General features: G+C 52.0%; 6 protein-coding genes across 6 annotated transcripts; 4 read left to right on the top strand and 2 right to left on the bottom strand.

Moving 5' to 3' along the window:
- Positions 1 to 747: 747 nt before the first annotated feature.
- Positions 748 to 2064, top strand: Z519_10677 (uncharacterized protein; the record flags this gene model as incomplete). Its single annotated transcript, XM_016768393.1, has 2 exons — positions 748 to 766; positions 821 to 2064. 2 exons carry the CDS (start codon positions 748 to 750, stop codon positions 2062 to 2064), a joined length of 1263 nt encoding a protein of 420 aa, XP_016615300.1.
- Positions 2065 to 3142: 1078 nt separating this feature from the next.
- Z519_10676 (uncharacterized protein) lies at positions 3143 to 4693 on the top strand (the record flags this gene model as incomplete). Its single annotated transcript, XM_016768392.1, has 1 exon — positions 3143 to 4693. The coding sequence occupies one exon, from the start codon at positions 3143 to 3145 to the stop codon at positions 4691 to 4693; it is 1551 nt and encodes a 516-aa protein (XP_016615299.1).
- Positions 4694 to 6511: 1818 nt separating this feature from the next.
- Z519_10675 (uncharacterized protein) lies at positions 6512 to 7402 on the top strand (the record flags this gene model as incomplete). Its single annotated transcript, XM_016768391.1, has 1 exon — positions 6512 to 7402. The coding sequence occupies one exon, from the start codon at positions 6512 to 6514 to the stop codon at positions 7400 to 7402; it is 891 nt and encodes a 296-aa protein (XP_016615298.1).
- Positions 7403 to 7936: 534 nt separating this feature from the next.
- On the bottom strand, positions 7937 to 12755 carry Z519_10674 (uncharacterized protein; the record flags this gene model as incomplete). The annotated part of the gene is made up of 2 exons (XM_016768390.1): positions 7937 to 8501; positions 8572 to 12755. The coding sequence occupies 2 exons, from the start codon at positions 12753 to 12755 to the stop codon at positions 7937 to 7939; spliced, it is 4749 nt and encodes a 1582-aa protein (XP_016615297.1).
- Positions 12756 to 14475: 1720 nt separating this feature from the next.
- On the top strand, positions 14476 to 14760 carry Z519_10673 (uncharacterized protein; the record flags this gene model as incomplete). Its single annotated transcript, XM_016768389.1, has 2 exons — positions 14476 to 14489; positions 14559 to 14760. The coding sequence occupies 2 exons, from the start codon at positions 14476 to 14478 to the stop codon at positions 14758 to 14760; spliced, it is 216 nt and encodes a 71-aa protein (XP_016615296.1).
- Positions 14761 to 15008: 248 nt separating this feature from the next.
- On the bottom strand, positions 15009 to 16277 carry Z519_10672 (uncharacterized protein; the record flags this gene model as incomplete). The annotated part of the gene is made up of 3 exons (XM_016768388.1): positions 15009 to 15278; positions 15332 to 15693; positions 15740 to 16277. 3 exons carry the CDS (start codon positions 16275 to 16277, stop codon positions 15009 to 15011), a joined length of 1170 nt encoding a protein of 389 aa, XP_016615295.1.
- Between the last annotated feature and the right edge of the window lie 425 nt (positions 16278 to 16702).

Genomic DNA, 16702 nt, shown 5'->3' with positions numbered 1-16702 from the left:
ACCCCCCATACCATCCCAGCACAGCCACTTTGCCTTATTACAATATGTTCATACCTAGCTCGTTAGAGACTCGGAACATGATCATAGAGGGCTTCTTCAAATGATTTAGTATATGCCGAGGCACTTGAGGCGATGGTTAGGGCTAGTGGTTGCTAGCGCAGTTATTGCCATCTGCAAGACGCTAGTCTACCAGTAGAATCACAGAGGGGTGAGTGAGTCTCCACATAAGCTCCCAACAGGTCTTTTTCATACTCGTTCAACCGAATCTCCGGGGTCTCCCTTGAATGTGATCTATCTCACAGCCTCATGCTGCTTAAAATGCACTTCCTCCCAATCCTGCAGCTGAGCGACTGGCGCACGATCCCATGCGTGGTGCTGCAAAGCAGAAGAAACCCAGGCTAAGCATCATTGCATGTATGCAGCAAACCATGCTCCCGGGTTCCCGACGTGGCCTTGGTATTTCTTGGAAATTTCTTGGTGTCTACAAACGTCTTCCCTCCGTCTCTTGCTTCGCGCCCTTGGCTGGTCTCGGCGGTGTGAGGTCGAGAAATGACGCCTCTTGAGTAAAAGAATGGATGACAGGTGGGGCTGGCGTGCTGGGCTTCCCAGATCATTGATCATCCTGCACGAAAACGAGTCCGGCCCTTTTGTTCCCTAATGAATGCCTTCGGATGCTATCTTCACGTTCATGGCGCCTCTACCAGGCGGATTTGAGCTGCATATGTTTCTTTTCCGCATGAATAGGCCATGGCGCTGAAGAAGACACGTGTGCTGACACACAGCTTCGTTTCGTTGCTTTGTCTATCCTTACTTGTCACAGGAGCACACGTTGAAGGAGACACCATACACAGAATCGGCTCTGACCAGCAGCTACCCTTGCGTGACAACCTGGACATCGGTCTAGTGTCGAACGATACCATCTCGCCCAACGCCTTTGCGCCTTGGTCGTATGAGCCAGCGTGTACATTGAAGGTCAGCCAAATTGACAGCAAACTGTGCGTGTACACCGACAGACACTTCAGCAATGGCAGGGGCATCTCGATATTTACCACGCCTGAGATCGCAGAGGGATTCGCCATCCTCCTGGCCTCTTTGCAGCATCCCTCGTCTGTGCTGGACACTCTTGGCATCAACAGCTTCACGGGTGCCTGGTATACTCATCCAGTCCCGGGCAAGGGGATCGGGATGCTCGCCAAACGCGATATCCAGCGTGGTGACACAATTACAGCATACACGCCCGTATTGCTCGCGTACAAGGAACATTTCCTTTCCAAGGACCAGCGAGAGAAATTCCTACGGCTGGCCGTAACCCAGCTACCAGGCCCGTCGCGCGAATCTTTCTTAAAACTAGCCACCCTCTCCGACGACTCGAGCATCCTCGCACAGGACATTGCCAGCGCAAACTCGTTCGAGATGCGGCTGGGAGAGAACAAAGGATCTATCGAAGCGACAGTTCCTCACCTAACCATCATCCCCGAGTCATCGCGCATGAATCACGACTGCGCGCCAAACGCCATTTTTCACGTCAACTCGTCGACGCTGACGCACGTCGTGCGTGCGGTGCGTCCCATTCCCAAGGACCAGGAGATCACAATCGCGTACACCAGTCCCCTGGACACGCGCGCCACGAGGCAAAAGTACCTGTCCGACGCGTTCCATTTCACATGCACTTGCCCGCGCTGCCTTCGAGGCAGAGGCGCAGACGCAGACGCAGTTCTGACTGAAATGGCTGTCCTCCAACGGACGCTCTCGGCCTGGTCAGACCCACGCTCCGCCGCTAGCGTCAAGCATGCAGAGCTCCTGATCCGGCTGTACCGCGAGGAAGGTCTAGACGGCTACCTCGACCCGGCCTACTGCTATGCGGCGCTGATGTACAGCGCCGTCGGGAGCGCGAGAGGGGCTCGGAAGTACACCGAGTTAGCCATCAAGGCGATCGAGCTCCGGCTCGGGCCTGGCGCGCCTGATTTGCCGGCTTGGAGGGATATGTTGGACGATCCGACGAAGCATTGGAGTTGGATGGTCAGGAAGGGCGGAGGGAAAGTGGTGACCGCTATGAATGAATGACTGACTGACCTGAATGGCTTGTTCGTTGGCTTGTCGGTTAGTTAGTCAGTGGGCTGCTGGACTAATTGACCGCAGTGGTTTCGTTCCGCCCTAGCTAAATACATAACCCTGAGGAAGCTAGTTGACTGATAGGGACGTGATACCTACTGTCGGAGGAATTGGCTAATAACCTAAGCCATCGTCAAATAATGTTTCATTGTGGTTTTTTTCTTTTTTTGGTAATCAATGGGCATTCAAAGGATTCGACTTCATCCTCTGATACTAACTGCTAAGCAGGAGCGGCACCGAATAGTCCGGACGGAATATTAGAGGGGACCCAGATTGAGACCTCAGCATCCTTAATGGATCCCATCGACCAGGGCTGATGAAGGAGGGTGTTCTAAAACGAGATCGCTTCACTAGTATAAGAGAGAAGAAATATAGGTATTAATACAGCCGAGTTATGGCTATATCTGCTTTAAGTATGACTACGCGAATAGCCAACTTATTTAACGAAGTGTACTAGCCTCCTTGAGTTAGCTACGGACCGGGTCACTTTCCCTCGGCTCACCTTCTCACAAGTTAGCTATGTTATTAGTTCGCTCAGTGTCCCTTAAGCTTTTGATTCTTCCATTATATCATTCAAATCCCTAATTGTGGTCTTCTTCACCCGACGGGTGTCAGTTGAGATGCTTCGATTTCCAAGTCAGGGCGCCCATCTAGCCTGCCGAGATTGCACAAATGTACCCTCCGTTTAGTGCTCTTGTCCAGGTAGCATCTAGCTTTTCTCGCTTGGATCTGCAGGTTTTTCTTTTGGCAGGTAGCGATGCTCGCACGAATCAAGCAGATTCAACTGCACACGTGCAGATTGTTCTAGAGCCGTCATCCGATGGCCAACCCTCGCTGCGTCTGGGTTAAAAGGTCGCTCAAGAACTTGTTCAGTTGCTCTGTAGTACCAATCGTTCCTGCATTTCCAGAGCATCCAGGTTTGCCACCTCGTTCGTTTCGGTGAGCTTACTGTACAGAGTTCCCCCTTTCTCCCAGGCGACCAATAATTACCCCTGTTAATTGCTAAATATCCTTGGTACAACCAATCACAATGGTTATGAAAACATTGCTTCTCTCCACGTTGGCGGCCAGCCTTGCGTTGGCATCTCCTGCTCGACGAGCTGGTGCGGCTGTCAATACTACTACCTGCAATGGCCAAACCTACGTCTATCAGGCTCTTGCTGGCTATGGATTCACGCCGTCAGATTCCCGCGACAAATTTGGAGACACTGCGGGAGGTATTGGCAGTAGCGCTGCCATCGACCAACACTCATGGAGAGTCGACAGCAATGGAGTTTATAGTGGCATACTCTGGGCTCTACCCGACCGTGGTTGGAACACCGAAGGCACCCTGAATTATCAACCCCGAGTCCACAAGTTCCAGATCACCTTCACGCCCAACTACAACTCTACGGCCTCGAACCCCAGCTCGCCAAATGTGCATTTGCAATACCTCGACACAATCCGCTTCACGGACCCCACTGGGACACCACTGACTGGTCTTGATGCCGATCTCAGGCCTCCTTACCTCACCTTCCCCGGCTTCCCCGACCTTCCATCTGCCACCTACACGGGGGATGGCTTTGGCGGCAATGGTACGGGGGGCCATCGCGTGTGTGGAGATACTGAAGGCCTAGTCCTCAGTTCGGGTGGCTTCTGGGTCTCCGATGAATATGGCCCTTACATCTACCATTTCGATCATAGTGGTAAAATGACGGGAGCCATCCGACCTCCTTCTGCAATCATTCCCGAGAGAAATGGAACTGAGTCTTTTAACGCCGATAGTCCACCTCGTTATAACCCTGATTTCGAGACAATCCCAGCAACCCCTAACACAGGACGGTCGAACAACCAAGGTCTCGAAGGCCTGACCTCTTCGCCCGACAAGAAAACTCTCTATGCACTGATGCAGTCGGCATTAGCTCAAGAGGGCGGTGGCAATTCCTCAACACGGCGTCTTAGCCGCTTGCTCGAGTATGATGTGAGTGATCCCTCCACGCCAATCTACAAGGCAGAGTATATGGTTCCACTCCCGGTCTTCAACAACAACACTCTGGTTGCTGCTCAATCCGAGATCCACTACATCAGCCCAACACAATTCCTTGTCCTTGCCCGTGACTCCGGCCGTGGCCATGGTCAATCCAACTCACTATCCCGATACCGCCACATCGATGTTATTGACATCTCCAAAGCGACCAACCTCGCGGGAAACACGTACGACTGCACAACTTGCTCTGCGGCCTCGGTAAATGGGGTGCTCGCTTCGGCCATAATACCCGCCACGTACTGCTCATGGCTCGACTACAATGTCAATTCTCAGCTCAACCGATTCGGCCTGCACAACGGTGGGGCTCAAGATGCTGGTCTCCTGAACGAAAAGTGGGAGTCGATTGCTGTCGTTCCGGTTGATCCTTCAAGCCCGACCTGCAAGGATGGGTATACCAAGTCCGACGGCGAGTATTTCATATTCAGCTTGAGCGACAATGACTTCATCACCCAGAATGGATTTATGAACGGCGGGTTGCTGCCGTATGCTGATGAGGGCGGGTACAGTCTTGACAATCAAGTATTGGTCTTCAAGGTTGTGTTGCCTGCCAATTGAACCACAGAAGGAGCTTGTCGTCGTTCCCCGCATCGACGGGCATGAGGCGAGCGGGAGCGTTCACCGTGTCGGAGAATGAAGCTAGATGCCCAGTTGCTAAGGCATTCGAACTGTTCTCTAACGATCCCCTTGAACAAGGGACTTTCTGTATATATCCATTCTGATAGTATATATTGCTTTACATCCCTCTGCCTCACGAGAGAAAGGTGAGCAACCTCACGGCACTGGACTCATTTTTTTCCACGGAGTATCGCAATGAAGAGGCCTAAATGGCTCTTCCTTTCTGACCCAAGGGGTCCATTCTCGCATCCAAGTCCACCTTCGTCCCATTCCCTAATTCAGAGGGTGGCTTCAGGCCGAGAAATGGCCGCCCAACCACACGTCACGTAAAGGTTATTCAGCGCCCCCCGGCGCAAGAGTCGCCCTCCTGGATGCACTGGTCGATCTCGGAAAGTGCCCAGATGCGTGTGTGGCATGGCTCCGCAAGCCACCAATTGAGGGATATACGAGTGAGCGCTCTTGTCGACCGTCCAGCGATTTGAATACCACCTCGATATACCAGCCACCATCCCAACTTTTTGCACTTTTGTCTCGCTGTTACGCTGCCCAACCATTGCTGACTTATCTCCTCTGAATACTGGGTCATTATTTGCTGATGGAGGCCTATCAGGCTCACCTCATCCCCAGCTTTCGCCCTGCCCCAAGTGGCTTGATCGGAAAATATCCATGGACCATCATCAGCCGCAGCCGCCCAGCTGGTGCCAGCTCGGCCTCGCGACTTCGGCACCGTCAGCCTATTCGAATACCAGTCGAAGTGGCCCATACTTCTACAGGTACAGTAGGTACGTCAAACGGCTAACCGGCTGCGGGGTACGCTCTTTTTTGTTCTTGCGTTAGTTTTGATAGCCATTTAAACCACGGTGATTCCAGCTTCCTTTCCTAGTGAAAACTGACCACGGACCTCTCACCGGACATCCCTTTCCAGGCCAGCCCTCGTTCCCGCGTTTCCATGCGGCTTCCAGAAAACCAAGGAGGGCATATCGGACCGGGGGAAAATCGCTCAACAGGAGGAAAATGCCAAAGAATTTGCGAGATGATTTGCTAATCCTGACGCCTCCTTCTTACCTCAGGTAAGGGTTCGTTTCACCTAACAAGGACAGGGAGGGTCGAAGTGCAACCTCGGCGCCCTGCACACGGCCTGGGGGGTCAGGCGACCTTGGCGGTAGGACGTCTTATGTACCTGGATATGGCTCTCCGCGGTGCCGCAGCTTTGATCTGCTTTGAGAACGTCTTTCCTTTCCTTTCTCGGGTAGACACCGGATGCAGTCATGCCTCGTGCTATATCTCGCTCCCGCCCCGCATCCGCATAGCCATTCAGTGCACTATATCTTCCTCGTACAGTTGAAGGGGGCTGGGGGCTTACTTGAGGCACTTCTTGATTGTATGCTTATTTATTACGACTAGTTGGACATTGACATCTGTTCGCGCACGATCAGCTGCCATCAACCAGTGAACGCAACGACAAAACGATCTACTCTGCTCAATAGCCACGAGGCTGGTCGGTCAGGAGGTCTATATTCTTGATTCGTCGGAAGACTCCAGAACGCCACCAACCACACGCACCAAGGCATCACAAGACACAGGGGGTGTGGTTTTTGCCTCTGTCTTCGAACATAACTCGGGGCCAAAACGAAAAAGCTCTCGAAAATCCTAGCCTCGTTGGCTCCTCTCCTCCATATGCATTTCAGCACGCAAGCCTTCAGGCAGTCCAGCGCCAGCTTGGGGAAAGCCTCGGCGACGTCAAAAGACGTGACGGAAATGGCGTCGAAGCAGCACGCACCTACAACCATGAACACAATCGACCTGACGGCGCAGATGGAAGCCCTGGGTGTCTCGTGCTGGGACTTTGCCTACCCGACCGGGAGGTGCTCGCTCCCGCCGGTCAAGAACTGCTGCTTCACGACGGACGTCAAGGCAGCGTCGCGCAAAGCAGCGCGAGGCGAGCACAGGTCGAAGCACCAAGAGCGGCTCGTCAGCAACGGCGCCATCGCCACAGAGGCCATAGTCTCTGATGGACAGCAGGCAGACCACCAAGGGGACGAGGGGCGCTACTCGAGCACGAAATCGCGACCGCAATACCAACAACAACAACAACAACATCATCATCATCATCATCATCATCATCATCATTATCATCATAACAAAAGCCACAAGAGCGCCAACAAACACCAACAACGCAGCGTCAGTAATACGGAACAGCGCACCTACCTCCTCTCCTGCCCGACCGTCGCCTCGATCATCTATCCGCAGACACACACGACCATCTCCTCCCTCCTCCTCACGCCGCACACCCAGCTGGTCTTCCTGGTCCCGCAGTCAAACATCCTGTGCCCGAAGGTGTGCGAGCTGATGCACCTGCCGCGCGCGGGAGGGAGCGGGCTCCGCATTCTGCCCGTGCCGCCGGAGATCGAGATGCGGATCGTGTGCGAGAGCGACGGCGAGGGCAGTGGCAATGGCGGTTGCGACGCGCAGGCAATCTCCATCGCCGACGTGCTCGCCGTCGACGAGGTCGTCGCCAAGGTCCTCAAAAACACCCCCGCCACGGCCTTTGATGGGTACATTGCCTTCGAGGACGATCGCGCCGCGTGGACGTTTTTGCGCCGCGTCGGCAGGGGCGTCAAGTGTGCAGGCGCGCCTAAGAAGATCTGAGGAGGCGCAGGGAAAGGGAAAAAATGACTGGTAGGGTAGTGGCGACGACGAGCCTTGAGCTGGGGAGGCGGGAGCTTGGAACTCGGAACTCGAGCGGGTTTTCAACCAACGAACAAAATCAGGAAAGTTCGGGCTTGGGGCCTATTTGGCGGCGTGTTTTTGGTTTGAGTCTATTTGTCTATTTATTTTCCAGTATTTCCCCTGGTTTCCGAGCGTATCTGGATAACACCTTGGCCGCGGTACCGGTGGTGATGATGCTATGCCTAGTGCCTGGACGCACCTCGCATATAAAATGGCACGTCGATTACGATCGAGACAAGACAAGACGAGGCGAGACGGGGATAAGACTTGACCGAAAAAAGAAATGAAATGAAAATGAAAATGAAACAGAACGGAATCGTATGATCAGATACTATGGTAGTATGGTCAATGCCTAGCCCATCTGCCTATCTACCTCTCTGTATGTCTATCTAGGTTACGGCGTTAGCAACGTCCCGGGGGCATTCGTTCACACTCTTTCCATCATGTGATGACCTATGAGCCGGACCGCCTTGTTCTGAAGAGACGCAACAACCTGGATGGTGACCAACCCGAAACAACTCCAGCCGATTGACTGTCAACCTTCTCGTCGTTCACCTTGGCTTTCCTCCTAGCCCCCCTCCAAACCCTCCCAATCATGTTGTTCTTCACTTTTGGAACACGGCCAAGCCAATACAGGAACAAAGCGCCAAATACATTGAAAACGATGTAGACCCAAAGGAGTCCGAGATTCCTCCAGCGATCCTGCGGATTGATGTACAGCGACGCCAAAAACGTGTTGGTTTTGCCGATCGGACAATAGGCGCAACTCCAATTACCGCCTGCCGAGCCACTGGTACCGCTGAGGAGGTAGCCACCGGCTACGCTGATATAGGGTTCCATGTATTCTGCGCATGATTCGCCCGGAGGAGGGTTGAACCGGAGGTATTCGTTCTCCGCGCAGCGGACGTCGGTGTCCATTACGGCGGTTGAGAGCATTGCCGCAACGAGGTAGGTGAAAGGCGATACTCTGTACATGAATATCCAGAAGCCAGGCAGTGCATTTGGCGTGGCCAGGACACTAGAAAGCAAACAGCCTCAGTAAATAAATCGCAACAAGGGCCAATAAAAGTGCCGGGGGAGATACTCACCCACAAAACGTCAGACAGAGAGAAAACATGAGGTTGGCGACATGGCCGCCCGTCTCAGCCATCTCAATGCTCGCAATGACCATGTGCGCAAAAGTCGATGTAAACATCAGGAATGCGAGGACAAGCAGCCACATTAAGGCACCGCGTTCCTCTACAGCGTTCGTAGGCTCGGCATTCCGATAAAGACCGATGGGGTAGTACCAGCAGAAGAACAAAAGTACCGCCCCGGCAAAGTTCCAAGGAATCTCGGCAACGATGTTCGAGAGCATGAATGCCTTCCAGGAGTACGTCTTGGCTGGCCTCTCACGGACTTCATACAGAGATCGCTGAGTAACGAAAAGGGGCATGATCTGTTGGACAAGTTGCCCGAAGATGGTCAGCAGCATGAACAGGCCGAACATTTGATTCTGGAGACCTTGTTGGGTGTTTTTGGCATTAAAGAAGGAGAAGCCGATGAAGAGTGCGCTCGCAGCGCACAGGATGAGTTTGGAATAAATGTAACTGGGTGTTCGCCAGTACTGTTGAAAGACGCGTTTCTGTACCTCGTAGTACTGGAGCCAGAATGGAGCCGCATAGGAGCGATAGGAATCTTCGCCGTCTTTTCCTGTCGAGAGATGATCGATCAACGTGGGGCGTTTGGCCTCCAGGTCGTCGAGTTCAGCGTGCACTGCCTGGAATTCAGGGGACGACTTCCACACCTGCGGCCAATCAATATCGCAACGATACGACTGATCGCGAGCTCCGCCCGTGATGTTCAACAGCCATTCAGCCGGGTTAGCTCCAACCGGGCATGAGGGTGCGCCATTTCTCTCAAAATATGCGATGACAGTCTTGCAGGATTCACCAATAGGCCCAAAGTAGGTTGTTTTCCCGCGATCGGCAAGTAGCAATAGGCGATCGAAGCGCTGGAAAAGCATTGCGGATGGTTGATGGATAGTACAGAGTATCGCTTGTCCATTGTTCCTTAATCTCTCCAGTAGACTGAGGATAGACCACGAGGTTTGCGAGTCTAGCCCAGAAGTCGGTTCGTCTAGGAAGAAGAGTAGCTGAGGTCTAGCAGCCAGTTCGACGCCAATAGTTAGCCTTTTTCGTTGTTCAACATTTAGTCCTTCCCCTAGAACTCCGACTATTGCGTCTGCGAATGGCTGCATGTCCAAAAGCTTGATAATTTCTTCCACATAGGCAATTTTCTCCTTTCGAGGTATATGAGCTGGTTGACGTAAGAGAGCGCTGAAAGTAAGGGATTCCCGAACAGTCGATGTAGCTAGGTGAAGATCTTGCTGCTGAACGTAGCCAATCTTCCGCTGGAATGAGTTATCCCTCGGTCTTCCATCGACCATGATCTCGCCAGTAACTACACCTGTAGTGTTTGTGACACGAGTGGCAAGGACGTCGAGAAGAGTAGTCTTTCCGGCGCCACTTACACCGACCATGGCGGTAAGTGTACCCGGTTTGACCCAACCATCGATATGGTCGAGAATCCGCTTGCCTTTCCCCTTGATTCTGATGTCATAACTGACATCTCTCCAGTGGAAGATCCTCTTCTGGCGTTGGATAATGGCAGCCGCATTCTGTAAATCGTGTTGGTCCGAATAGTGAGCTCGAGTTCCCACAATGGCTGCTTCAGCGTCGACCTCAGCACCATTACTCGCTCTAATACCATCAGTAGGCGTGATTTTCATTAGGTCCTTGGGCATTTTCCCTCGACGGAAGACGAGGACTTCGCCTTTGGACTTCTTTTCTTGGCCGTACTCAGCAGCCACCAGATATGTGCCACAGAGAAAGGCCATGAAGACCCATATAATGCCAAAATTCCGCCATCTGTGTGACGCCTTGTAGTTATAAGCAGATTCAATGTATGTTTCCCCGCTGACGAAATCTTGACCGGCAACTGCGCCAACTGCAGAGCAGACGCCGTGAGCCAATGACCCGTACGGAGGGACAATCGTGACGCAGGGGAACGCCCTGCCCGAGAACTCATTGACCATCAAAGCCTCAAAGCCATACGCCACCGGATCCAGATAGTTCATCCAGCGAGCCCATCCTAGCATATAGGTTGTAGGAATCGAAAATCCAGTATAGATGATAATAGCAAGAATGATGACGGCAGCCGGCGTGAGGGCTTGCTGAAGAGTACGAGACACCGACGCAATTGTGCGAAACATCATGCTCATTGTCATGGTGAGCATGAAGGATATCAACAGGAAGTAGAAGAAAGCGCCTGGCGTTCGGCGTAGATTTGTCAGAAAATATAAGCTGACATTGAACAGAATGGCGTTGACAATTTTGTATGGCATGTCCATTATCATAGAGGCAAACGCCTCGGCAGATGGATGATAAAGAGCGTACCGCGCGTGTTTCTCGACAATAGGACGTTGTGCATAAAGGGTGAGAATTTCCAGTGCTGAGCTGAAGGCACTCATGAGGACGGCAAAAAATAGGAGAGTACCACGGGAGAAAAAGGAGGAGGTGTTGTCGGGTAGGTCATAAAAGACCGATGCGGTCACCAACGACATGGTGAAATTGGCACAAAGAGCGGTAAGAGTGACCGTAGGATCGGTTACCAGGCGCCTGTATGCGCGCCAAACACACAGCTGAACTTGTTCCAGATAGGAGAGCGTGTATGGAGAACTCAGGTGTTGTCTTTTAGCTTGTTGCAGTCTCCTAGACTCCTCGAACTTGTGAAGATCTTCGCCACCTATTGGGTGTTGCTTCTCAAAGAGCTCGATATCGGCTAGGAGGGCTCTATATTCGGGACTTTTCTTCCAAGCGAAAACAAACTCTTGCGCCGTTCGAGGGACCTTATGCTCAAAGCCTTTCTGTGGAACCCGCTCCTTTGGGTTGGTCATCGAGGTGAGGAAGTCCGCATCAGTTTGACGGGCAGGTTTCTCGAATCCGAGGCCTATGAAATATTGCTTTCCAGCTTTCGCTGGGCCAAAGTATATTTCTTGTCCATCGTATAGAACGAGAGCCTTATCAAAAACGTCAAATGCTGCCTGTGGTGCCTGATAAATTGAGACGACCGCCGTTATACTAGCGATCTCCGCCGACGATCTCAAAGACTTGCAAAACTCAATTGCATTGGCGCTATCCAGACCGCGGGTCGAATTATCCCAGCATTGGAGAGGAGCACCGTTGAGAGCCGCCTCTGCAATAGTCACTCTCTTACGCTCGCCACCAGATACTCCTCGAACATATTCGTTTCCGACCCTAGTGTCGACAGTATGGCGAATTCCAAAGGCCGCCATAACAACGTCGCGGAGGCGTTGGGCATAGACTTCTTTGTTGACGCCGGCAGGTAGAAATCTAGGGGCCCGAGCTCGAGCAGCAAAGTAGAGTGTGTCGCCAACAGTCAACTGTGGGAAATGAACATCCTGTTCTGCAGTGTAAATGGCTTCGCCGCGAAAGTTCTTGTGCATTTGATGCCAGCTGATACCTTGGTAGTTCATATGGAAATCGTTGCTGGTGTGATATCCATGCGTTTCACCAGCAAGAGTTTTGAGGAACGTAGTGCAGCCGGATCCAGGCGGTCCCAGAACAACAAGCAGTTCACCTGGTTGGACGACACCATCCAGGTTTTGCAGGATCTCGATCCTCCTTTGGTGTCGACGCCCAGTAATGTAGTCCCGCAGCAAGCCAAAGAGATGTAGGCCCATGTTTCCAACGCTTCGTTGATAATCAGTTTCGGCGCCAAAGCCGTAAGCACTCAGATTTCTGAAACAGAATCCGGCTGATCTGCCCTTCCATCGCCTCGGCTCATCGTGGCTTCGTAGTTCAAACAGCGCCCTAGACCAGGAAGTGGGCTGGAAACTATCGGAAGAAGGATCTAAATATGAGTCCTTTTCTGGATTGAACAAGCTCTGTTCATTAAGGATATGTGCTGATTCGTGCGTATATTGGCGTGCCAGGTCTCTGACCTGTTTTCCTCTATTCTCGGAGGTCTCTTGCTCGTCGTTGGTAGCTTCATCCCCGCCGAGCCGACTTGGAGGCAAGGAAGAAGGAGTTTTCAAACTGTCCCCGTCAACAGCTTGCTTGGATTGTTCTCCTATCCCACGCTGACGACGGCCAGGAAGGGTGGTTTGATCCTCGATCTCATCGCGTCGCTGGAATCCCGAGGGAGTGCCAGGCCCTTCAGCATTTAAGGTGCGATCGTAATTGGTAACAAAGTTTCCTACAAAGGCCATGTTGATGATTGACCGAGGGAGATGAAAAGAAACATATTGCCTCCATTTTTGAGGAAGAAGAACTTTGGACTTGGAGATATCACACCACAAGCAGCCAATCTATCGATGAATTCTGGAGATTCACAAAGGCACCTACTGACAATTTGCGAAGAGCTTATGCATGTTGTGCATTTAGGATATTCCGGATAGATTTTGTGCGTCGTGCGTTAATGCCGGTACCGCCTTATACCGGACTTTTCGTGACCTATTTTTTTTCGAAGAGGGCGGGAGGATAGAATCAGTTGTGGGTTGATATCGGTGACTGTTATTAATATGGCGTGGAATGACAACCATTTGGAGAGGCTTGGCAGGAATACGGGCCGTTTTGTGGTGCCACGGGCTGTCATTATAGTAGACAAACATGCAGCACTGTTATTCACAACATGGATAAATCCGATGATCGCTTGACATCAACTGGAGCGGTCAGTGATAGATCCGTTAAAATAGCCGCAGCAGAGCATCACCCCAGCTGTCGGTTGTTCAGCTCCGGTTGTTCGGAGTGGTCGAATATATCTCTGTCACACCACAAATTTAAGAGCCTTGCTAGCGGTTGCTGTCGCGCACTTCCAAAGCTTGCGAGACGACCCTAAAGATCGAAGTGCTTGTTTCGAGTTCGTTGTCGTATGTGGACTTGTCTGGGCAGCAACGAGATTGGTTCGGCACTTCTTCTGCGAATTCGTATCACCTTGTATTTGTTGGGGTGCGGCAGGGCTGGATCTGAAGTGAGCTAACTGAATGAACGGTAGTCGATGAAGGCCCTGAAGTATTCTGTACTGTAGTGCTTCAGGACCGGGGCTTTCTGACAAAAAGAAGGCGTGAGGGCTTTCCTACCTATCGTTTAGATCTCGCGAAGAATACGGGTGATATTTGAGCCAGCGCGATAACATCACCTAGTAATTACGATCGAGGTTTTCTTGTAGGTCGAGCGCCAAACAACTCGACGAGATCAGAGGGCTCAAAAACGCTTGAGTGGGAAGTTGCATTTGATGTCACCATCTTCTGTTTCTGGACGTAACAATGACTTCTGTCTACAAGTACTTCATTCCGCGAAGACATGTGGGCTTCAGAATAGGTACCATTGTTGGTCGCGATAGAAGGGTCTGTAAGCGCGGGGATTAGTTGATCCAAGCAGGTGTCGCTGATGACCGAGGGAGTCAGATTGAGCCCCTCCTTGTACATACCTAGGTTAGTATGTGGCACTCTATACAAATCGATTGATCGAGATCCGATCGACGTGGTCAAGCAACAGCCGATCTGCAGCTGTGGCAGTGCTGAAAGTTGCCCCCAGAGCACAAAGCGGCGTTGGAGATCGAGAAGGAATGAGAAAGGAAGCGCCCAATGGGTCTGCCAAGGCCCTGGTTCCAGGAACAGTCACGTGCATTGCCTCGCCCTCGTTGCTGATTGGTGGTGAGACGTCATTGGCGTCATTAGAATCTGCCCATGACGTATTGGCCTATACTCTCTACTATACCTATGCTTCGATCTTGGGAGCAGATCAAAGGATGGCCAGCTGATCGTCATCTTCATTGTTCCTCCGCCGAGGGCCCTTCTAGGCGTCTATATAAACACTGGCAAGTCCTTCGTGGATTATACCCTTTTGATCAACAATACTTTCAGCGACAAGAGAACCGCGGAACAGATCAGAATTCAAAACCACACATACCCACCACTGTTTATTGCAATGGATAACATTAAGTAAGCGGTCCTGCTCCATACAACTCTCAATCCTGCCTCCATAGTGACTAACTGACCTTTCACTTTCAGGAACACTGCCAACTACGTCAAGGAGTCCCTTGCCGGCTCCGCCTCCACCGCTTCCAAGGAGGCCAACAAGAACGTCGCCAAGGACGACAATGCCAGCCTTGGCACTCGTGCTCAGGCAGCTGGTGATGCCATCTCGGACAAGTTCGATGAGCAGAAACACAACCGTCAAGCCGATGTTCATAAGGAGGCTGCCAAGCACTAGTTTCTCTTCCCGCCGACAAATGATGATGATGAGATGACATGATTCGAACCAGGAGGAAACCAAAGATGGACGTCAAGATACCCCAATTGGCCTCGTGTTGAGGCGTGAAATGTCCAAACATGTCTCCAAGGGCCACATAATGTGAATAGATAACATGGTAATCCATCACTAAAATTCCGTCTTTGGTCAATGCACTTGCTGGGTGGACCAGTCCTGTCCACAGACGCATGGTATCCCGTTATTGGTGACTAGGCCAGACCGTTGTTGCGGCCCTCAAGCGCAGCAGCCGTCAACCTACGCAACCGATCACGCTCCAGTGGATGGATATGTTCAAGAGCAGCGTCAACGTCCCTAGTCCGAGTCTCCATCGCATCAGTCGTGCCACTCTCCGACAAGTAGCTCGGTGGTCGATATCCGACAGTCTGATGTACTTGGTTCAATGCCTCTTCGTAGGTGGGTGTTAGAGGTGTGGGCGGTACTTGTACTTCCTTCCAGTGGACCAAGTCTGGGTTCAGTCTCTGCCAAACAGTGTTAATCCCACCTATGACAGTTATTTCCTTCGGATACTTACCATGCTTGTTCGAGTGTTACCATACACAGGCGGGGGAGGTCGGATCGCTGCTTGACTTTCAACATCTGGGCCAAAACCAGCATCCTCGGCCATGTGTATCTGGATGGGCTTTTCAAGAACCAGCTCGTCAATCTGCTGATTTCGTCTCCCTCTGCCATCACGTTGACCTCTAGTCTGTCTCGTCGCATGCGGGCGCCGAGTCCCATGTGTTGTCCGATGTCTTGACCTCCTCGGTCGTCGCATGAGCATGAACATGCGGATGAGCTGATGGATGAAGACCCCGGTCAAGGTCAAGATCAGAAGGATCGAGAGGGCATGAAACATAGTGTTCTTGCCGACGCCGGTAGCCGCAAGAACCAAGTCTGGATGTATCAGCTACATCCGTGAAGTTTGATGGCTCCCACTTACAGATGATTACAGCAACCAACAAAGTGACACCAAATGCGAAGCTGATTCTTGCCTTTGCGTTGACATCTGGGTCACGATATGATTTCTTGGAGAAGATCCCATGCCTTCTGCTGCTGCGCTTCGAGGAATGGCTGCTGGTGGTGCTGCCATTTCGGTACGATCGCATGGCTTGACGTTCAGAAGGGGTCGGTTCATCGTCCATATTTCGCGCCAGTGGTACAGGTTCAATAGTCGACTCACTGATAGATGGCTGCTCGCGCAAGCTCCCTGCGTACATGTCGGACTGCTCATCTTCGTTATCTCTTGGAACTGACGGTGGTGGAACATCTCCAACCCTGGAGGGCGCATTTTCTGTAACTGAACATGTTGAAGTTCTAGACCTTGTGCTGGCAGGCAATGCACCGCGAGTGAACACTTCGTTTTGGGCCGACCGACGGGACGTGGCCAGGAAGAGAGGAACAACGAAAGTCTTCCCAGCGGAATTCGGTGAAGTAGCAGTGCTGCTCGGGGCTTGATTTGATCTCCACAGACGCGACATGCTGCTCACGGCGCTCTTCCGCAGATCCCTCGGTGCTGGAACGTACGTTGGTTGGGAGCACGGGTTGTGTGGGTTGTGTGTCTCTTCCATTGCCGCAGAAGTTATGCTCTAGTCTTGTTCCTTTTTCTTGCAAATTCACGCAAATTGCCCTTCGCGGAGAGGATGAGAAAAGGTCGACATGAGAGACAGCGATGGAGGAGAAATGCAGTGGATTTTACCACCATGGAACACGGCGAGACAGAAAGGGGAGCAACACAACATAAGAGTGAATACACGTGCCGCGTCGGGACTTGAGTCTCAGAAACACGGCCATCTTTTTGACCAGTGATTGCCATAAGAGAACACCCATATTGCGCGATGTTCTTTCTTTCAATGGAGCAAGGAGCGAGGAATTGGTTGTGGAATGTTGTTCTAGTTGATGAGAG

This window comes from Cladophialophora bantiana, assembly GCF_000835475.1.
Source record: "Cladophialophora bantiana CBS 173.52 unplaced genomic scaffold supercont1.19, whole genome shotgun sequence".
Taxonomy (NCBI): Eukaryota; Fungi; Ascomycota; class Eurotiomycetes; order Chaetothyriales; family Herpotrichiellaceae; genus Cladophialophora; species Cladophialophora bantiana.
Note: the sequence above shows the minus strand (reverse complement) of the source record. Positions and strands in the feature narration are given on the sequence as shown.